The sequence below is a fragment of the Artemia sp. Qi Xiang Cuo genome, chromosome 5, assembly GCF_049724085.1.
Source record: "Artemia sp. Qi Xiang Cuo chromosome 5, ASM4972408v1, whole genome shotgun sequence".
Taxonomy (NCBI): domain Eukaryota; kingdom Metazoa; phylum Arthropoda; class Branchiopoda; order Anostraca; family Artemiidae; genus Artemia; species Artemia sp. Qi Xiang Cuo.
The window spans coordinates 65,071,969-65,095,610 of NC_142798.1; the positions used below are offsets into that span (position 1 = coordinate 65,071,969).

General features: G+C 35.3%; 1 protein-coding gene across 2 annotated transcripts in view; it reads left to right on the plus strand.

Annotated features, from left to right (window-relative positions):
• Window positions 1-23,642, plus strand: part of nej (CREB binding protein nejire) — a 92,017-nt gene that overhangs the window by 61,079 nt on the left and 7,296 nt on the right. Inside the window, exons 11-16 of one of the 2 annotated variants that reach the window (XM_089089847.1) lie at window positions 8,501-8,977; window positions 11,527-12,643; window positions 13,251-13,457; window positions 18,775-19,059; window positions 21,079-21,296; window positions 22,721-22,964. In XM_089089847.1, the coding sequence (XP_088945973.1) occupies window positions 8,501-8,977; window positions 11,527-12,643; window positions 13,251-13,457; window positions 18,775-19,059; window positions 21,079-21,296; window positions 22,721-22,964 (2,548 nt within the window). The remainder of the gene's footprint in view (window positions 1-8,500; window positions 8,978-11,526; window positions 12,644-13,250; window positions 13,458-18,774; window positions 19,060-21,078; window positions 21,297-22,720; window positions 22,965-23,642) is intronic. The other variant, XM_089089848.1, reaches the window with a different exon arrangement.

Below are 23,642 nucleotides of genomic sequence, written 5' to 3' on the forward strand. Positions count from 1 at the left end.
AGAGTGAAAAAAACATCTTTTCTTCAAATAATCAATTAGTCGTCTATAAATATATTTCTCAAAAATATCAGAAATTACTGGAAGTAGAGATATTGGACTGTACTTGTTCATATCTTCCTTACTGCCCCCTTTATACAGAGGATTAACCAAAGCACTTTTCAAGCAATTAGGGTACACTTCAAACTCAAAACATTGATTAAAAAGGTACAACAGATTTAATTGGGTAAATTTTTTTTAAATGTTTGAAAGGTTATAAAGTCCATTCCAGCTGTCGATTTTTTCATACTTTTTAAGATATCCTCAAATTCACGCGATCTCACTGGTTGAAGATACATGGTTGTATAACTTGCTTCAGGAAGAAAATTCTGGTATGTACCATCACCATTTATACATTCCACAGATGTCGATATTTTTATCCCTACTTCTGAGAAGTGGGTACACAAGTTATTGGCTACACCACTATCCGATTCCCGCGGCAAATTACTAGGAGTTATTGGTTCACTTTTTGGGCTTATTACCGACTTAATCAGTTGCCAATTTTTAGCTGGGCTTCCTTCATAATCTTTAAATTTCTGTGCAAAGTAATCAATTTTTGCCTTTCTTAAAAGACTTTTTAACTTTCTATTAAATTCTTTATATTGTTCTGTATCAGCTGTTGAACCTTGAGTCACGCACCTTTTATACATCACTTGCCTTTTTTCCATTGAGGCTAGTAATCCTTTTGTAATCCAAGGTTTAATTGGCAACTTATATCTTTGCTTTGTTTTTTTTAAATTCAAACACTCTTGAAATAGTAATTTTATTTGTTCATACCATTTACCAAATTTGGTATCAATACCTGTACTATCCTGAAGAAACTCAAAATCTGCACTTTTAAGTTTCCGCTTAAACTTCAAAAGCACATTTCCATCCATATAAGGCATCTTTGGCACACTTTTATTCTTGGGGTTTGGACCAAATATTCCAGGTACAGATATTGCAACACCAAAATGGTCAGATGCACTATTAATAACTACTGTGGGTAATATATAATTCATATCTACAAAAATATTATCAATTATAGACTCTGAAATTTCTGTCACTCGTTTGCGTATGTTAATTGCAGGATAAAAACCAAAACTTAACATTGTGTTAACAAAATGTGTTACCTTACTATTTCTATCAACCTTATTTAAAGCAATATTAAAATCCCCACATATAAAACATGGTATTTTTGAACTTGGTAACTTTCCCAAAAATTCATCAATCAGTTCGATAAACTCCTCAACATTACCTGAGGGTGGTCTATAAATTAGTACAACCATAAACTTATTATTTGCATTACGCACATCAAGAACTATAGACTCAAATTTCATTTCATAATTGACCGCTAAATCTGACCTAATCTGTTCGCTAAAACCACTTTTTACATATACAGCTAAACCACCACGTTGGGGTAGTACCCTATTTTGCACATGCACATTATAACTCTCTATTTTTAGTAAAGTGGAATTGTAACCCCTCAGCCAAGTTTCCGTTAGGGTCAGGATATGCGGCTCAGTCTGAAGACAACTCATTAAGGAACTCGTATGATGTGTTTATCCCTTGACAGTTCAATTTGTAGACTTTCATTTCTCTCATATTCTTCCACCCACACATCTCACACTGAACAGCATACCGAGAATCCATACATCCAACATTCTCACTTACATCATAGTCCCGATGCATAACACCATTTATCAATCTACACACATCCAGTGGGCTCCTTTCAAGTTCCTTCAACTTACTGGTTAAATTAACAATTATCGAAAATCAAATAAGGGCAAGAGAAAGTTAAAGGAAGAGTAAAGAACCATACTTTCCCCAAATAACATCTACATATTACAACATCCGAGGACGAATTAACTATCATAATAAAATAAACATAAGAAACACAAAATAAACAAAACAAATAAACAAACCGGTCGATATGTATACGCATATCAACTCCCAAAATAAAATTCAGTGGGCTTAATATGGCTCACAAATTCATTTATAAGCAAATTTAATTACCTTCATAATTGATAACTTTTCATACAACCTTTAAAAAATAATTTCCAAACACTATAAATAACTAGCTCAAAACCACTATTTACATTTTTAACGCTTTGAACCATTCAACCTTTTCAACGTTACCAGCAGATTGAATAGAAAGAACCGGCGGTACCACGGGTGGTATCCAGCATTCAACACCTCTCTCCATCAAATATTTTTTTTTCACCACCAATTCCTTTCTAATTTGGCGCACCTCTCTACTAACATCATCACTAATAAAAACTGGTTTTCCAAACTGCAAGTCTTTTCCTCTTAATTTCTTTGCATTTTTCGTTATACCATATCGGTCTTTATAATCTGTAACTTTGATTTTGATGAAGTTACTTGCTTCTTGTACCACTGAAAATGGAGGAATATTCTTCACTTCTATTTCTAATCCCTCATTCAGCACTTTTTTAATGGTATTTTTTGCATCTGACAATGAGTCAGTCTTCACATTCCAAAACAATATGTTATTTTTTATTTCCATATGCTGCAACACAAGAGACTGATTTTTTAATGATGTAACTTGTGTAAATAAATCATTCACGAGTTTATCCTGATTTTCCATCTTAGACTTCAAATTATCTACCCGATTATTTGTTTCTCTTACATCACCTTCCGAACGCGTGCATCTTTCTCCCAATTCACGAACAGTTTTTTGTATATTTTGCACATCAGTCTTCACACTATGAAGGGACTCTCTAATTTCTTTTACGTCTGATTGTAAATTTATTTTCATACCTCCTCTAGTTGACTTGTAATAGAAAACTTGATACCATTCGCAAAAAAAATCTGTTTACTTTCTTCGATACCTTGGTTACACTTACGCTATTTTGATTTGATTAAAGTTTAAGAGATTAAGTAGCCCTGAAAGTTCGAAAATTATACCCTCAGTCGTTCTTGGGATACTGCTGAGATGCCTTACTGGAAATTAGCATTAACACAGTGCATTTTGATTTAATCTTAAGGCAACATTTATATTTTAAACATAATGGGCAAATGGGAGGGTGGGCGTGGGAGGGGAACTAGTGGCCCTCCAATCATTTTTAACTATTAAAAAGGCCATTAGCCCTTTCCATTTTCAATCGAATGAGCCCTTTTGAAGTTCCTAAGACAACTCCTTCGATACGAAGTGCCCTGGTCTAAAGAAGAAAAAAAGAAAAAAAATTACATTGTACCCACATCGATCTTTACTATAAAAATATCAAGCCTTCCAATAACTTTCGACTATATAAAAGGGCGCTAGTCCTTTCAATTTCCAATCGAATGAGCCCTTTTTGAGTTTCTGCGACAACCCTTTCTATAAACACTTTATATGTCCCCAGAATATAACTTACAATCCTTGCCCTGAGGGCAGTAAGGGGGTTTTGATCGGATGTGTTTGGGGAAATGGTTGTCGTGAGAGGGGGATTAGTTGCCCTCCAATCCCTTCCGACTATTAAAAAGGTTACTAGCCATTTCACTTTACAATTAAATGAGCCCTTTTTGAAGTTTCAACGACAATACTTTCTATAGAATCCTTATATGCCCCAGGCTATAACTTAAAACACTTGCCCTAAGGGCTGTCCGGGGGATGTCATCCTCAAAGACCTAACTTCAGGATCTTTTAATAATGTTGAACAGAATGGCTATCTCAAGGTTTTGATTGGATGTGTTTGGGGAAATTTTGGGCGTGACAAGGGGGTTACTTGCCATCCAATCACTTTCGACTAAAAAGGGCACTGGCCGTTTCAATTTCCAATGGAATGATTCCTTTTTGAAGTTTCTACAACAACGGTTTCTGTAAAAAAAAAAAAAAAAAAAAAAAAAAAAAAAAAAAAAAAACACGCCCCCAGGGCATAAGTTGAAACCCTTGACCTAAGGGCTGTGGGGGGAGTGTCATCCTCAAGAAAGTAATTTCCAGATTTTTTAACAACGTCCAACAAAATGTCTATATCTCAAAATTTTGATTCGATGTGTTGGGGGAAATGGTGGGTGTGAGAGGGGTGTTAGTTATCCTCCAATCACTTTCGACCAATAAAAGGGCACACGCCCTTCTAATTTCCTATCGAATTAGCCCTTTTTATAGTTTCTACGACATGACTATCTATAAAACCCTATATACCCCCAGGGCATATCTTACAACCCTTTGCCCCGAGGGCTCCGAGTGGGTTATCATCCTCAATGACCTAATTTCTAAGACTTACTACGTTGAACAAAATGGCTATTTAAAAATGTTGTTTGGATGTGTTTAGGGAAAAGGTGGGCATGAGAGGGGGTTAGTTGCCCTCCAATCACTTTTGACTATTAAAAAGGGCACTAGCCCATTGAATTTCCAATCGAACGAGCCTTTTTTGAAGTTTCTACGACAACGCTTTCTATAAGAACCTTATATGCCTCCAGGGCATAACTTACAACCCTTGCCCTGAGGGCTCTGGGGGAATGTCCTCCTCAAAAACATAATTTCTCTTTTTAAATCAACTACGCTTAACAAAATGACTCAAAATTTTGATTGGATGTGTTTGGGGAAATGGTGGTCGTGGAAGGGGTGTTAGTTGCCTTCCAATTACTTTCGACTGTTAAAAAGGGCACATGCCACTCCAATTTCCAGTCGAATGAGCCCTTTTCGAGGTTTCTACGACAACTCCTTCGACACGAAGTGCCCTTGCCTAAGACCAAGAAACCAAAAAAATAAATAAATAATACGTTGTCTCAATATCGTTCTTTACTTAGGCAGCTCTATTGCGCTGCCTGTGATACTAGTTTTGATGCTTAGATGAACATTTGATTTAAAAAAAAAACTTTAATTTTAAAATAAGGAAATTTTAAAAACTTTACACTTTTTTCAACAAAAAACGAAAAAAATTAGTTAAAAAAAAACTCCGAAAAAGAAGTTTTTCAAAGAAAATTAAAGGCCATATTAAACTTAAGATCTGCAGATACAAATACCTTTTAAAATTCAAACTAATAACGACAAGAAATTACTATTAGAGAAAAAATGAAACCCAAAACGAACAGAAATTAAATAAAAAATCATTGCAAAAAAAAATACAACAAGTAATAATATAAATGAATAAATAAATATTAAAGCGAGTAATTCTTTAATTGAATATGGAAATCAAGCCTAAAACGAAAACAAATATTTTGCTATTGAAGTCTTGAACAGTCTTGGAAAGTATAAACAAAATCAAATTGAATATTCGATATATAATGATATTAATTGGGGAAAGCTCATCAGTTAAAAATTTTAATGTTTATTTTCAATATTAAGTACAAAAGAAAATATTTGTAATACAATTCGTTTTCAGTAAAGTGCCAATGACGCAGTAGGTTTTAGACTTTTACAGCGAGAGAAGGAGGCGATACCCAAACTCTCGTTTGTAGTGATTTTTGTTCGTTTCAGGCAGGGCTGCCACCCTGGCCTGGAAGAATTTACTAAATCGTATTTGTTTTTACTAAATGTTAAAAAAAAAATTGCGCGTGCGGCTACCGCCGCACCCGCACCATCAAGCATCGATTTTTACTATGGGAGGATAATCAATAGCATTTCCACTATCTTTTTTTCTTATTTTTTTTTCTTCTTTCTTTCGTTTTCATAGTGTGATTGAAAATCCCGGAAACCTATAAGTTCAAAAATCTTTTTTTTTTTTTTTTTTTTTTTTTTTTTTTTTTTTTTTTTTTTTTGATTATTTGGATGTGCTACTGGATAGGCGTCATATTCCAGATGCGGTGTATCCAAGACGTCAAACAATAGTGTTGAATCTTAGATTCTGGAAATCCTGTTGGTGAAGCCAGGCTTTAAATTTATCAATGGTCTTCAGGTCATAAAATTCAGATATATTGAAAAATAAAAAAACAATCAACAAAGAAAAACAGCTACAACTCATATTCACGAAGCAATTCAGGCGATGGAGTGCTTAGACTCTGAGGTGTGTTTGAAAGTGACGGCTTTTGAAATTTGTCCCCCAGTTTCCGTTTTTAGGTTCGAAATCCAAACCCTTCAATTTTGCATTTTTAAGAGGAAATTTGCCACTTTTGAAACACTAGTTGGGCTGGTCTTTAAATAAGGGATATGCTGCTTACAAAGGTTTCTGGCAAATTTTAAAGCAATTAATTTAGGATTTTTTTAACTGATAATTTCTGGATTCTCTCGTTCGTATTCAAGGGAGTCAAAAACCAATACAATCTATTTCACTTCAAAACGGAAATGACGTAATTGATTACCGTTTTAGTTGTAAAAATATGTAAATTAAAAAGTGCACGTCAAATTTGACTAGGGCTGCCAAGAAAAAGAAAACTTATATAACATACAATAACTGGTTTAAAAAAAATTGCATTGTGTCAATAATCATCAGGTCAGGCAAATCATACAAATTGAAAAGTAAGAAGAAAAATATGTAGTCACAATTAAAAAAAGTCGCACTTAAAAGGCTTTAATCATCCTCGGCCTCATCCGAATTTAAATTATCCACTAGTTTCGAATTCTGACTGAAGTGATCAACTTGTTTCCATTTCTTGATAATCCGAGTCCAATTCTAGGAGGTCACCCAGTCATGTACTCCACTTGACGGCCTGTGAACAAATTGCTTCGTTTTCATCAGGGATGAAACACTCTAGACAATTAACCTGTTCCGGTTTTTAGTTTTGATGACCGACAAAATCAAAAACTGTCTCTTTGCTCCAGCACTTGAATGGGGCAAGCTGCAGAGTCAGAAAGAACTTGGGCAAGTATGGAAAAAGCTCGTTTCCAGCAGCGTCTTTAAAAAGGGACAAAGCTAACTAACAAACGTAGCAGCTGTTATGAGAGTCTGGGAAAATTTTCTGAAAACAAATTAATCCGGCATACCAGTCCTGATTTCAAATAGTTTTCCTTTCAAAGCGAGTATCAAGAAGAAGCCTAGGGAAAAGTAGAGAATTTTAAGCGCTAGGGTTGAAGCGAAATCACAAAAATGAGAGCAATAGTAGCCATAATATCTAACATAATCGAAATCAGATTTTGTAACGAATGGACCCTAATTTTTTCCCCTGAATTTATGGAAAATAACAAAAGTTTTGTTTACTACAAATCATGACTTTTTACTAGATTTCGGGAAATTTACTAGATCCTCTAAATTTACTAGATTTTTTTTTTTTTTTATCTTACTAGATCTAGTAAAATCCTACTGACGGTGGCAACCCTGTAGGAAATGGTAGCAGAGGAATCTTCGGCAAGATCCCTCTATTTATAGAATATTCTCACGACTCAACGTGACAACATTGACGAAAATGCCATGATACTGAAAATTCAATTTAACATAAGGAGATCGCATAAAAAAACAGCTGCGCCCCATTACAGCACTGCCTGGCAAGTTCAGCCTGGTTTCAGGCTTGATTTGTATATTCAATTTAAGTTTTACTCGTTTTAAGATTTACCCATTCATTTATAGTATTACCGGTTGTATGTTTTTTTGCTATGATTGTTTATTTAATTTCTGTTCGTTTTGGGTTTCATTTATTCTACAATAGTAATTCCTGGTTGTTTCGAGTTTGAGCTATTGTAGGTTTTTATTTTTTCTAATCTTTTAATATGGCCTTTACTTTCCTTTGAAAAAATTCTTTTTCGGAAAGTCTTTTTTAATTAATTAAACACAAGAGCAAGAACATGCCTGTTTTATTCTTTATCTACTACTAATTTACGTCATTATTCCCCAAAATGAAATATATAGTCACCTGGTGGCGGTGTAGTGGAAGAAGCCAGCTTTCTTATGTGAAAGTATGTGGTTCGATCCCGCCTGGCGTCAGGAAGTACGACTTAATAATCATATCTTCATAATTTTTTCTTATTTCTTATACAACACTTATTTTGTAATAGTAAGATTTGTAATAATTTAAGTTTCACTCGTTTTAAGATTTATTTATTCATCTATATTATTACTTGTTGTATGTTGTTTTTTTTTTTTTGCTATGATTGTTTATTTAATTTCTGGTCGTTTTGAGTTTGAATTTTGAATGGTATTTTTTTCTGCTGATCTTAAGTTTAAAATGGCCTTTACTTTTCTTTGAAAAACTTCTTTTTCGGATTTTTTTTTTAACTAATTAGTTGAAAATCGAAACATTCTATGATTTAAATCTATATAGTGTCTTGTTTCTTATGTCCTACAGAGCTTATCTGGTAGAATTTTCGTAGAACACTATGTTTTTGGGATGTTTATTTTTGTTTTGGCATCAAGGATCTTTACAGCTAGAACTTATTTAATCCTCTTCGGATGCAAGTTATTGGTGTTCTTTGTGCAGTCTTAATGACTTCGAACTCTGTTGTAAAGCTAAGTTAACACTAAAAAGTTTCTTTTAGAGCTTTTTAAATAAACAAAAAGATATGAAAATAAATTTAAAATATTAATATAAAGAAGGCATTCATCAAATTTTATTTAAAAAAATATTAATAACATTATAATTGTATTAAAATATAAAATAAACTCTCTCGTAGGTATACATACTGTCTCAAGTGTTTCAACGAAATTCAAGGAGATGTTGTGACACTCGGCGACGACCCCTCTCAACCGTCAATGACAGTGCAAAAGTCGGAGTTCGTCGAAATGAAGAATGACGTGCAAGAGCTGGAACAGTGGGTGGATTGCAGCGATTGTGGCCGTAAACTTCATCAGATCTGTGTTCTTCATTTCGAAGCCATTTGGACGTCTGGTTTTACCTGTGATAATTGTTTAAAATTAAGGAACGATAAGAGAAAGGAAAATCGATTCAGTGCTAGACGGCTGCCAACGACCAAGCTGGGCACCTTTCTGGAGAGTAGGGTTAATAATTTTTTGAAAAAGAGAGAGGCTGCCGCTGGTGAGGTCTTCATTCGTGTTGTGTCATCGGTTGAAAAAGTCGCAGAGGTTCGTCCCGGAATGAAAAGCAGATTTTGTGGAGAAAATGGAGATTTGCCGGAATCATTTCCTTATAGGTAAGAAAGCAATTGCATTTGCTGAGTAATCTATTATTTGTTTTATTTTATAGAATTTGTTTCGCTTTTCTTTTGTCTGAAGTGGGGTAATGTATCATACTCATTCGGAAAAAATAGATTCTGTGAAGAAAATGGCAAGAGGGCTGGAGTATTACCTAATAGGTAAGAAGGGTAATTGTTTGCTTGGGGATTTAATATTTGTTGTTTCTTAGGGATTTTCAGAAATAAAATAACGATTCAGTTATGTGGCAGGTGGATTTTACCTCAGTAACTTCATGGAATTGATCTCATGAAAAAGGGGACAATAAAGCTACAATCATTGTATCACTGTCCCGTGAAACCATACATCTATAAATTCTTCAATATACAGACATTGTGTGCACAGACAAGATTTTAAAAGGATACAGTTTTTTTTTTTTTTTTTTTTTTTTTTCTAAGAAAGTCCGGAGTTTGTGGTTCTCAGCGTTTAAGGTATGTGTTTAATAGCGTGTGTTGACAGAGGCGGCCAAAAAAATAGTTCGTTTTCCTATTTGGTAAATCGTAAAAGTGCAGAGTAGTGGCTTGCCAGAACAAAACATCCTATTAAAAGAAAATTAGTACCTTTAGACTCCTTATTTTGTTTTCCTTTTCAACATAACATTCGTTACCCTGATAATGCATCCTCCCCCTTGTGATGGACCCATATATAGGTTTAATAATATATTTCTTTGTTGCTGCTTCCATGTTTTGATTCATTGTTTAATGGGTGTTTGTTGTGTAATCTTGAATATATCCAGTTTAGCTTGAGTGCCTGATTGAATATTTAAAAAAAAAAAAAAAAAAAAAAAAAACATTTTAAATGAGGTTAAAAAGTGAATAATAATGGAAGGAAACATAATAATCTTATCAACATAAATATTTTGCACATTATAAAGTTTCACATTTCATTGTTTTAGTGTTTTCTTTTAGTTTTATATTTTTTTTAGAAGACACTTTATTCAAAGACTATAAAAATATATAATGCATTAATAATTCTATGTACTTCAATATTACTCAATGTACTTCAACACGTACTTCAATGAGAGTGGACCATACATAATAGAGTAGAGTGGGAGGTAGAGTCAGCACAGTTTCCCTGATCTTCTGGAGCCAGGAGCCATATTCTTGGCTCCATAGTCCTGGATTTAGGCTACCAAGAATACCAAGAAGGAAGTTTCTTCCTCTTTCAGTTTTTATTTCTGAGAATTTATGAATCAGTTAATTATTTATTTGCCCTTAACTGGTAGGATCTTTTTATAACACTCATGGTAGGGTGGGGTCTAAATGACCCCAATCTTCTGAAGGGTACCAGTCAATAAAATACTTAAATGGAAACATGAGCATTTATTTTCAAATATATTGACATAACTACCATTGAAACCAATAAAAAAAATTGTTTCTAGATGCAGCTTGAGCAAACAGTCACTGCATGTTCCTTGCAGACACTATTTTTACAGATGGCACAGCATATGGTAGTCTTGCGGTCCTTTTCCCTAGGACAGATACCACATCGAGTTCGTTTGGCTGCAGAATGTTGTTCCCCAGTGTTCTGGCTTTTTGCAAAGGGAATGCTCTTATAGAAGTGAAATGCTCTAATGCTCTTATAGAAGACAGTTTACCCAATTCTACTGATAACTGAGTCGATCAAGATTTGTATATATTCTCTAAACATGCCAACAATGGCAAAATAAAGTCTCTAATTCCTAGTCCCTACCGCCGGTAGGGACTAGGCGATAACGGAGCACATTTTAGTTTTTTTGTTTTTTTCTCGATGTAAAAGGCTTAAATAGAAAATGGCCCAAGAAAACTGGCTAATAAAGTCATGTTACCATAGTAACCATGTGGCAAGTTTACTATATATGATTAAGTCTACTCCACTGAATGCATATGTAGCAGTAAATTGATTAATCTAATGGATAAACATGCAACAGTATTACGAAATGCCCATCAAGAGAAATTTTCTATTGATTTATGTTTAGGAGTGCTTGATTTCATGCAGGCATTTCTTCTACCTACCAGAGCTATGGAGACTGCTGAAACTGGAATTAATCTTAAAAGAGTTTAAATGGTTAAAGAGTGCTTAGGAGGCTTTTTGGGGCTTAGCAAAAATAATTTGACGATCGATTGCTATTTAACTGCTCCATTGATTTTTTTTATGGGCATCAGCACTTTCAGCCAGGTCTGTGGAAACCGAGTCGCTCTTATTGCCAAGGAGTCGAAGTAATTAGTAATTAGGGACTGTGAGTTGGGGCTATGCCCCCTAACCTCTAAAGTTACACCAGTTCTTAATATATATATATATATACTAGCAACAGAAACAGATTTGGCAGCTTTTCGTCTACTTCCTTCGCTCGTTTCCTCGCGATTATTCCTGGCTTAAGGGTCATGAAACGGAGATTACCACTGCCGGTAGGAACTAGGGACCAGTGCCGTATTCTTTGCCTTTTTTTTTACCTTTGGTATATGTGTCTTATGTTTCCACTTCAATTGAATTCAATTAATGTCCTATATTAATTGCTCTTTTTTTGCAGGGCCAAAGCTTTATTTGCCTTCCAAGACATAGATGGTGTTGATGTCTGTTTCTTTGGGATGCATGTACAAGAATATGGTTCAGACTCGCCAATGCCAAATACGAGAAGAGTTTATCTTGCCTATCTTGATTCTGTGCACTTCTTTCGGCCTAAGCCGTTAAGGACGGCTGTTTACCATGAAATATTGCTTGGCTATCTGGACTATGTCAAACAACTTGGCTATACAATGGCCCATATTTGGGCTTGTCCTCCGTCCGAAGGTGATGACTATATTTTCCATTGTCATCCACCGGAACAAAAGATTCCCAAGCCAAAGCGACTGCAAGAGTGGTATAAAAAGATGCTTGATAGAGGAATTATTGAAAGAATTGTTCTCGATTACAAAGACATTTTGAAACAGGCTGTAGAAGACGACTTAAGTATTCCAGTGGGACTGCCATATTTTGAAGGAGATTTTTGGCCGAATGTAATTGAAGAAAGTATTAAAGAGCTTGATCAAGAAGAGGAGGAACGAAGGCGGCAAGAAGCTGCTGAACTTGCTGCTCAAGACGAAGGAGAAATCGGCCCTGATGGAAGCAAAAAAGGAAGTAAAAAGAAACAAAAAATGAACAAAAAGGCAACGCAAAGAAAGAGCAGCAAAAAATCTGGCAGTGATCAGTCCGGCAATGATCTTTCAGGCCGAATTGTTGCAACAATGGAAAAACATAAAGAAGTTTTCTTTGTGATCCGTTTGCATTCGGCACAGAGCGCAGCTAGTCTAGGACCAATTCAAGACCCAGATCCGTCAATGACATGTGACCTAATGGATGGTCGTGATGCTTTCTTAACAATGGCACGTGATAGACATCTCGAGTTCTCCTCAATGAGGCGAACAAAGTATTCAACAATGGCTTTAATTTATGAATTGCACAATCAAGGACAAGATAAATTTGTGTATACGTGCAATGCTTGTAAGGCCCAAGTGGAAACAAGGTGGCATTGTAAAGAATGTGATGATTTTGATTTATGTGTCAACTGTTATAAAGTGGAGAAACATCCTCACAAGCTGTATAAATACGGTTTTGATCTCGATGATGGAGGAGCTGCATCAGACAATGGGCCTGCCAAAAACCCTGTGGTAAATTATTATTTTCCTTTTGTTTCTAAATATTCCTAAATCTCCTCCCTCCCTCCCCCCCCTCCCCCACCAAAAAAAAGAAGGGGAAGTAGAATATTCCTCATTACGTTTCTTCTTTCTCTTATTTTTAATTTTGTAATAAAAAAAAGCCAATACTTCTGATCAAGACTGTATCCGGGGAGGAGAGGGGGAGGGTGTACTGGGTTTGAATCCCTCATCCCCGAAATTGTGTCTAACCCGATAAGAAGCTTTTTAAATTTTATATGCTACTTACCAAAGAAACTGTTATTTTTCCATTCCAAAAACTTCTTTTGCTTTTTTTCGGTATAATTGTTTTTTCTTTTTTTTTCTTTTTTTTTCTTTTTTTTTCTTTTTTTTATTATTATTATTAATATAAATTTTATTGTACCCTGTGCATTGAAAATGAAATCTGATTATTTGAATGTGTTAGGTCTAAACTAATCAAATAAATATTTGTAGTGGATTTAAGGAGAAAAGTAAAAAATAACTGCTGGATTGGTGCATCCAGTATGGAGTGCATTCAAATAGGGAATGAAGATAAAAATAATCGATGAATTGTTAAAATAACGTGATTTTTTTTATTTAGGAGGCACGTAAATTGTCAATACAGAGGTGTATTCAGTCATTGGTACATGCTTGTCAGTGTCGAAATGCCAACTGTCATTTGCCAAGCTGTCAGAAAATGAAACGTGTTGTAAGCCACGCCCGACCATGTCGGAAAAAGACTAATGGTGGATGTCCCATTTGCAAACAGCTTATTGCCCTGTGTTGCTATCATGCCAAAAATTGTCCAGTAAGTACTTTTTTTTTGTATACCTCTGTTTTCTTTAAATATTACGTTATTTACGTTTTTTTTGTGTACCTCTGTCTTCTTTAAATATTACGTTATTCACGTAATATTAATTTACGTAATTACGTTATTTACGTTTTTTTTTTTTTTTTTTTTTTTTTTTTTTTTTTTTTTTTTTGTATACCTCTGTCTTCTTTAAATATTACGTTATTTTGAAATCCTACCAACCCAGATGTAGAAGTCTTATCTTCTGAAGAAAAATTCCGTTTTTCTAATTGGTTGATTTCGAAACACTTGAGTGACAGGACAGAGTATAAGTAATATTAAAGCATTTCTGAATATTGAGTGAAATTCGGCGTATTTTGAAAGTATACAAATACAAATGAGCTTCATCAAAGGTCTTAATCTGTAACTTTAGTCTTAGAAGGCAAAATAATTATTGAAATTAATAAAAAAAAATATTTAATTGTAAGAAGAAAATGGCAGGCCTCCACTGGGTTCATAATTATGAAAAAAGTTCATATTTTTAACCTAGGTTCATAAATGGTTCATAATTTAGAAAAAAGGTTCATAAAGTTCATATTTTTCTTGTCATCAGCTGGAAAGCACTTGCGGTTGCTGTCTTTTTCCTTATAAAGGACAAGCGAAGTAAATGTATGTGCAAGAGTTTTATTTAAAACGTTTCAAACTTTAACACTCAGCATGTTTTGTGAACATACATTTTCTTCTCTTCAAAAAAATATTGTTACATCTAACTTGGTTCCTATACTGCCCCTACATCTTCTAGCTCTAAGCTATCTTTTAGTCTTTTCTTCCTTTTTCTGGCTTGAATCTTTGCTACCTTCATAGAGTTTTCTAGTAGTAATATTCCTAAAGAGTTGCTTTAAGCTTATGAGCTGTAACATAACTTCTTGCCAGAAGATCATAAGTTGATTGATTATTTTTTATTTTTTTTTTATTTTTATTTTTTACATGGATTCACACTAATGCTTTTTGCAAGGACCTTCTACGCGACATTGGATCTTCTTCCTTGGCGTTGCTGTACAATGAGACTACAAATGCCAAAGGTGTAAAGGAGTTGAATATCATGATTAGATACTGGTCGGAGACCAAAGAAAGAGTCTGTACGCCACCTACAGTCCTTTTTCATAGGACACGCAAAAGTGGAAGATTTATACCAGCCCCTATTACAAGCTCTAAAGGATGCTAACCTCGATCTCCGTCAAATCTTGATACTGGGAAGTGACGAACCTAATGTCAACAAGAAAGTTTGGAGGTTATTTGATTCCGAAGTTAGAACTGTGCGCAGCGACCGAGGCCTAGCTGACATTGGGACAGGCAACATGCATTTATGGAACTCGGTTTTTAGTCTGAAAAACCATCAAGGACAGACAAAATATATCCCCTTGTTTTAAAGATAGTAAAAGCAGCTCTCTGCATGTCGCATGTGACGTTGAAAGTGATTTTTCCCGGTCAGGACTGATCATGACTGAGGAAAAATCATCGATGAAAGTCAAAATGCTCAATGCTAGACTGAGAGTCTCTGATTCTCTAAAGAAGTTCGAGAACAGGTCCGAGATAGTCTTTATTACCAGAGAGCTGTTGAATTTGGGGCGAAATGCATACCAGAGCTAGAAACTGTGCCTGAAAACAGAGCGATTTAGACAGGCTGAAGAGGGGTCTAAAAGGAAAGTAGAAGAAGAGGAAAAAAAGAGGATGTTATCTGAGAAGAAGACCATTGAAAACCTGGAAAAATATTTGGTTGAAAAAAAATCAGTTGAAAAGGACAAAAGACAAGCAGTAGAAAGGCTTCTTCAAGAAGCTAATGACAAGCTGAAAAAAGCTATCGATGCCAAAAAATTTCTAGAAATAAGCCTCGCACAAAGTATGATTGAGGCTTAGAGCTGGAAGATGCACGAAGAAGACGAGGCAGCCAGAGAGGTTGAGCTGATACAGAGCAGGGTAAACAAACGAAAGTCGTCCTTAATTTCGTCATATTTTGCCAAAAGGAACAAGTAGTGGGGAATATTTTGTACTGTTGTTTTTTGTACTTTTATACAAATTAAATGCATTTAACTTAACTAATTAAAAAAAAAAAAAAACAAGAAGAATATGTGCACCAGTGATGAAAACACCAACTGCCACTTTTTGTGTCCACAAACAGTTTCTGAGGTGCACATATCGTAAGTTTAGGTTCATAATAGGTTAATAAAAAGCGCAATCAAAAGTTCATAAAGTTCATATTTTTGTGATCAAAAGTTCATAAAGTTCATATTTTTCACAAAAAATCTAGCGGGAGGCCTGAAATGGCGTAGGCTCATTCAAAGCTATAGAGGGTTCAGGGGGCTTTCTTTGGAAAATCTAGAATTTAAAAATAATACTTAAATACTAAATATGTTTCTGTGAATTTTATCATGTTTTCTCAAAGATTCCTTGATGGTATAGGTGTGTGGGTCCTTGGACAGAGATTTCTCTTTATCTGTCCCTTCCTATCTGCTGATGCCATTCTAAGTTTTCTCGTCAATAAATAAAAAGCAGCGAAGGCAATCGTTAATTTTTCTTTATTTACCCATGCTGCAAATCCTCTATCCCATAATTTTAGACTTCATGCACCTATGCTCCAGAACGGTCAGTATTTTTCTCTTTTTTAATGAATTTTAATTATTTTTTTTTTCATATAATTAATTAATAGTTCATTTATTTTTTTGTTAATTAATTTTAATATTTTATTTCAATATGAATTTTTCAGTGATTTCTTTGGTTAAGAATACAATTTTGATGAAAGGATAAAAAAAGTACTAAAGTTATAGCCTCTACCTTTTTAGATATTCAAAGCACTTGATGGACTTTTAACTTAGTGAGTTCGTAATGAAATATTTAGGAAAATGATGAAACCTCTCACCCTTCACCAAATAAAGTGGTATTGAATGATAAATTATGTGAGCATGCTATGAATAGGTAATAGCTGTTTCCGAGAATTAAAGTTGACGATTGACTCTTAGAAGATAATCATAATCAAAAGGATTATTTTTTCGAGTTTTTTTTTTTATGAGAAAAAAGAATAATCGGTTTGTTAATTCCACTGATATACTTGATTTTTATCTAAGGCCCAGCGCCCACGGGGCAACTGTTTTGAGACTAGAATTACTAACCGATTGTGCACGCAACTGTTTTGTGACCATGTCCTTGAAGTAGAGAGGGGGCCCGCCCACGAGGTAATCCAGATGAGACTGGTTTCCAATCAGTTATAAAACCGATTCCGTATGAACCTTTAGCCGTGATCACAGTTGCGTTTCAGTGTTGTCCCACACATTTTTGGGAGCTACCGCCTTGATATTATTCAATTATTTTGGCTCTCAACACGTCAGACCAGGAATTAAACGTGAAATTCATAGAACTGGAGAAGCACGAAGATTCCTTCGACATTCTGTAAAATGCGAAAAAAATTTCTATCTGTCTGTGACAGTTCTTTTGCTGCTAAGAACAGACGGAATTTTGCATTCTTTTCCAAGTAGGGATGGACCCAATAATCCCTCTGAACCCTGCGAAATATGCAGTACTTATAGTAATTAATTAAATCTTCCTCGTCGGAACTCAGCATAGTTAATCATACTGCACTGCTCAGTTAGATAAACACAACTGATACACGACCACTCGCATCGGTGGGCGGAGACACGTTTCATTTTGGATGTAAACTGGTCATAAACCAGTTGCAGATGAGACTTGTTTCCGACCGTTGTCTTGAAACAGGTGCCCCTTGGGCGCTGGGCATATTTTTTTTTTTTCCAATGGATAATACGTAGAATATAGTCAAAATGAGTCATCCTTGTGTTTCACTGAAGCTTCACTGGAATTTTTTATTTTGCTTTGATAGTGTTTCCTTTTTTCACTGTAGTATCAACAAGATAACTAGAAGACTTAACACTAGATAACTGGATAATGCAATATAATCAAAATTAGGTTTTTTCGTTTTTTTTGGTGTCAGCTCTCTTTTGAGTTGTTTTCATGGATTTGGCCAGTTAGTGTCTTAGAAAGCCAGTTGTACACAGAGTGAAAAGACAAGGTAGTACTTGTCGTAGTGTTCCTTTGAGTACACCTGAGAGCAAAAACGAATGAGCTGTTTTTCTGAGTGTGGTTTAGACAGTGGTTAACGGTTTGGTTGCAAGAGTCTCCCAATACAGAATAGTTGATACATACTGGTTAGTATGCTCTCCCCCCCCCCGTCCCCGCCACGTGTCAATGATTTTGTACGAACACTTTCAATCTTTCTTGAAAATTAATACAAAATTCTTCCAGAATTCCCTGATGATGTTCGGTTTAAAAAGGAATAATACGAATCAATTTATAATACTCGCTGTTACTGCCACATCCAAAGATTAAGAGAAAACCGAACACAGAATACTAGTTGCAAAAATTAATTGAGATAAATATCTACTGGGTTTGATTGAGGTAACTCGGAGCCTTTTTTTATTTTTAAAGGTGTGAAGTGGAACTATAGGTTATACTAATGTAAATCAAAACTTGTTTTCTGACCACACAGTGTCTAAATGAGCACAATAGATGTATCAGTTCATAACGTTGAGTACCTTAATGAGGATTTAAAATATGGGCTACATGCGTAGGATTTTCTTTCCTTATTTTAATGATCCCTATTTAGCAGATCATTCGTAACTACGACTCTACTGCTATGAAATAAAGCCACTTAGGTCTTGAACATGTCATAGATAAGAATAAAAAGAAGAACGGTGCGTTGCGGGCCATAGCTAGGAGTTTTTTATTCTTTTTTTTGTGTTGATAACAGGAAGGATTGGTGTGTTACAATTTGTCGAAACTGGAATCGTTTGAGTAATTCTAATGTTAGATCAAGCATATTACATTTAACATTCTTTACATCAGAGTAAAAATTAGGGTCCATGACCCCTCTAACCGTTCCTCCGCCGCCAACTTTTAGCATAATTGTGTTTAAACCAGAGTCATGCCTGGATTTTCTGTCTGAATGATTGGAGTGCAAGAAGATGGCACTTGGAAAGTTTTGGATTCGGATTTATTATCCCAATTTCATGCGTGCCTTATTTAGCTAATGAATGCGGATCGTTCGGGTTTGGGGGGGGGGCGGCAAGGAATATTTATTTGGATGGAGTTAGCATCTTTTACCTGAATTTTAAGACGAATTTACAAGTCAGAATTTTTTTTTGGGGATGGGGGGGGGGAGATCAAATCCAATAATCTTCCTCCCCTGAGTGCGATATTTAACATTTTGAAGGAAGGATTGTGAGTATTGTATCCTTCTAGTCTCTCTTAAGCAAATCTCATTTTGCAGGAAAACAAATGTCCAGTACCATTTTGTCCTAGCATTAAGGCAAAATTAAAGCAGCAACAACTTCAGCAGCGATTGCAGCAACAGCAGCTAATGAGAAGACGAATGGCCATGATGACTGGGCGTTCTATTACTGGAATGACACCAAGTGGCTCAGGAGGCCCACCTTCTTCTCCTCAAGAATCTGAATCTGGATCCGGAGGTATGATGATGCCTCCTCCGCATCAGCCAGGAGTCGGAATGAAACCTCACGGGCCGCCAGCCAATGTGCTACAGGTAGTCAGACAGGTAATTGGTAGTTCCCACAGCATTAGTCGCTTATCCATTTTTGCTTGAGCCTTGGCAATGCATTTGAATATATATGATGACTTGAATCATCAAGTTTATCAAAGGCTGTGGGATTGTATTTCGTTAGCCTTGAAATAGTCTGGCTTTTTTTTTGCTTGTTTTATTGTTTGTTTGATCAATGCTGGGAACTAATCAATTAGCTTTTTAATTTTGTTGCTTCATTTAACTACTTTTTTTCTTCCATGTCCTCTTTTTACTTTTCTTGTTTCATCTTCACATTTTCTTCTACTTATACCAAATTTGTGTTTAAAAACTTCATTTTTACTCTTTTTCATATATTTTATGCCAATGTTGACTAGGGTGGTTAAACCCAATAATATCGTATGGCATTTTTAACTTTGCTAGATGTTTTTTAAATCTCGCTTTGTCAATATACCTGCCCTTGTCCACGGTTGCCGCCCTTGGTACTAATTTACCATTTATGGCACTTATTTATGGATTATCGCAAATTTTTATCTGGGTAATTTGAGATGTCTTTGATAGAGTTAGACTTCCATTACAGCTCGTGGTATGTTTGTGAGTAAATATAGAACACTTTATCTACCTTTGGGGAGTAAAAAAAAAAACTGATGGGCGGCAAACCTGCCTTTGCCAGAAAAAAAAAATGTAAACTTGTTCTTCATTATTTCAACTCAGATTCAGTGTCATGCATGAAATTGAAAAGAGACCGAAAATGAAAAATGTATGTATAATAATTGCTCTATTTGTATAATGAAATATCTTTTCCTGAATTATACTTTTGTATTAAATAATTTGAAATTGTCGAATTCTTTGAAGCTCTTAGCTGAACATTCGAAAAAGAAACATGAAGAAGGAATAAGTAATTAATTTTTTTCGGTTTTTACTTATAGATTGGCACTTGCACTATTTATTAAATAAAATATCTTTGCCCAAATGACATTTTAGCCTAAAGTAATTTGAAATTTTCAAGCTTTTTGAAGCTTTTGACTAAATATTCTAAGAAGAGAAACAGAGAAAAAAAAAATGAAAACAAATTGTTTCGGGGTTTTACTAATAATAGCCGATCTATAGCACGATTCTCCTTGTTGTTTCGCATAGTTAAATAGTTTTATATTCTAAAACTGGAGGTATAAGGTATATCGACTGAAAATGTTTCCCGTTGGAAAAAGCTTCTTACAAAAAGTTTTACGAAAATTTATAATTATTACTTGGGAGTTAACCCATATTTTGAAGATTGTTTGTGAAGTTTTTGCATATATTTTACTGTAGCCATAACTATTAAAATATGAATTAGAACCCCTATTTTCCAGACTGCCATGTCTAGCAGCATAATGTAAAAGCTGTTTTCTGTTTACTGTCCTGCATATTTGGGTTTGCTGCATTTTCTAATAGATATTCAGTTGCTCTTATTTAACTATTATCCATATGTATTACCGTTTTATTTAAAAGTTTAGGTGTCTTATGTTGATATCCTTTGAAAGTAGCTGCTGGCAAATGTCCAGATTGCCCCTCCAATGGAACATGTTTTCTAACTAACCAACAAATCATCCTATAAACGATCTCTAAAGTTGTTGCAACGTCAAGCTAAGATGAAAATATTTCTGTCATACATGATCCCCGAAAGCCGATTTATTTTCACACTGAAAACGGCTTTCCGTTTTTAACTTTTAATTATTTTTAACTTGGAAGGAATAAACGTTGTGTTTGTGTGCTAAAACTTTAATAGCGTCCACAAGAGAAGACAGTAGGAGTAACTGGCCCCACCCCCCTGACGGGAAGAGGTTCAAAGTGTTGGATTCTTCCCCCGACGGGAAGAGAGACAAAAGGTACTAAGTGTTGGATTATACTAAATGAACAAGACTCTTTGATGGTAAATGGAGTTTTACTTTTAAAAAAAGCTTTGTTTATCATTTGTTTTTCTTTCGTTCTTTTTTTTCTAATATACGTGTGAGCATCCATATTATTTAAATATTGAACCCTTATTGTTGCTTACTTCAGGTACAAGAGGAGGCTGCCAGACAACAAGCACCTGCTCCTTCAGTCGGCTACGGAAAAGGTGGCCCAGGAACGATGGGGATCCCTCAACAGGGGATGATGAACCAACGACCCATGGGGATGCAAGGGCAAATGCAGGGAAATGCAATGTCTCCAATGACGTCTCCGGTTATGCAGAACCAGAACCGAATGCTGCCTACTATAGATCAATGGGGAAATAGGTATGCTCTCTCTCTCTCTCTCTCTCTCTCTCTCTCTCTCTCTCTCTCTCTCTCTCTCTCTCTCTCTCTCTCTCTCTCTCTCTCTCTCTCTCTCTCTCTCTCTCTCTCTCTCTCTCTCTCTCTCTCTCTCTCTCTCTCTCTCTCTCTCTCTCTCTCTCTCTCTCTCTCTCTCTCTCTCTCTCTCTCTCTCTTTCACAGAGAGAGAGAGTCGACAATTGCCCAAACCTTCCAAACAGTGACCAAAAAGACGCCGATGATGATGGTATTGGTGACGATTGTGATCCTGATGCTGATAATGACGGAATATTAAATGAAAGAGATAACTGTCCAATCGTTTATAATCCTAACCAAAGCGATGAAGATAGTAAGTTGCTTAATAATATTACGTTCACAATAACACGTTTTTATGCAGTCATAACTGAAACAATCAAATCAGAATTCTTCTTTTTTAACGATAAAATAAGACCCAAGTAAAACAAATACACTTCACTCTTTTAAGCTGACGGGGGAAGGGATTAAAAAATGATTCGGGTCAGGTGCTTTAGGTTTCTCTCTCTCTCTCCTCTCTCTCTCTCTCTCTCTCTCTCTCTCTCTCTCTCTCTCTCTCTCTCTCTCTCTCTCTCTCTCACTCTCTCTCTCTCTCTCTCTCTCTCTCTCTCTCTCTCTCTCTCTCTCTCTCTCTCTCTCTCTCTCTCTCTCTCTCTCTCTCTTTCACTTTCGCTTTCCCTCTCTTATTCTTCTGTAATACTTGTTTATTCTCATGTGATTCGGGTCAGGTGCTTTAGGTTTCTCTCTCTTCTCTCTTTCTCTCTCTCTCTCTCTCTCTCTCACTCTCTCTATCCCTCTTTCTCTCTTTCTCTCTCTCTCTCTCTCTCTCTCTCTCTCTCTCTCACTCTCTCTCTCTTTCACTTTCGCTTTCCCTCTCTTATTCTTCTGTAATACTTGTTTATTCTCATGTGGATTTTTGTTTTGACTATAATTCTCAGATCTGTCAGTAAATTATGGGCTATTTTATAATTTTTAATCAATTAGGCGTTTTTTGTGTGGGGGGGGGGGGTGTCCTTAGAAATTATTCGAGGGGGATTAATTTCTGAATCCGTAAAAAAATTTGCAGTTGTATTTAAAAAATAAACTTTTTACTAACCACTAAAAAGGAAGTTTAACTGCCAAGCAATTTTACCTGACAAACTCAAATAATAGAAATATCAGTTGATACCGATTTTTTTGTGTGTGATAATGGTAAAAAGATGTTTGTATTTTATTAATTTAATTTGTTTTCATACAAAACTTTGTAATTAATCTTTTTTATTTTCGTTTCATGCTATGGTGTAGCAATTAGTATATAATCTAGTATTTGTTATTCCTTTTCTATTTTGATTAATCATTTAGAAAGGGAAAAAGTTCTATGGTATTTCCACTTACAGGTTCCCAAATCCTTCCAACATTGGGAATCAGCAAAATCCAGGAATTCGTCAGCAGATAAACATGATGCAGCAGCAACAAGCTCAAATGCCTCAGCAGCAACAAGTCATGAATGTTGTTCCTACAAATCAGGGCCAGTCTGGTGTCCCTGGTCCTAGTCAAGTTGCACAAAGACCACTTCCTCAAGCTTTACAGGAACTGTTGACGACCTTGAAACGGCCACAATCTCCACAGCAACAGCAACAGGTACATTTTATTTTAAATGATATTTTTTTTTGTTGAATTACAAGGCATAAAATTATTTACTGTATCATGTTCTATCTCATACCAGTGCTCTATGCTAAAACTATGTTCTGATAGAAATCCAAATTCGGTTTGTGAGCAGGATTTCACGTTGCCCATTGGAAAGATGATCATATGGGTGAATATTTAATTTGCTTCTGTTTTGGATCGCCGTTGAAAAATTTGTTTCTCTGGTTGGTAAAATTAGGTTTTGAGTTTTGGGTTAAAGGGGGGGGGGGCTACTTGCATCAATGGGAAAGTTCTTTTGGACAGTCGAGTCTTTCAAGGAACCATTATAGTTTTTCAAGGACGTCTAACAGTCCTGTATGGTGGAGGTGAGGGTGAGATAAATCTTGGTTAAAAAACAGTGGAAATTGATCCCATAGTGTAATACGGTCTATTCAGTTTCTTAAAAGGGCATGGCAACTTTGGAATCTTGTTGGACTGATCTATCTCCTGATGTTCTTTGACAACTGATTTTATATGAGCAATTCTGGTGAAAAAAAAAGTAAAACGTCATTGATCAGGTTCCTAGAAAAAAAGTGAAATTTTATGTTTTTCCTTGTAGGAACTTGAATTATCAATATATGATTCTTGACCAGGCTAAACTTAGCGGGGTTCATAAAAATAGACGCTTTGAAA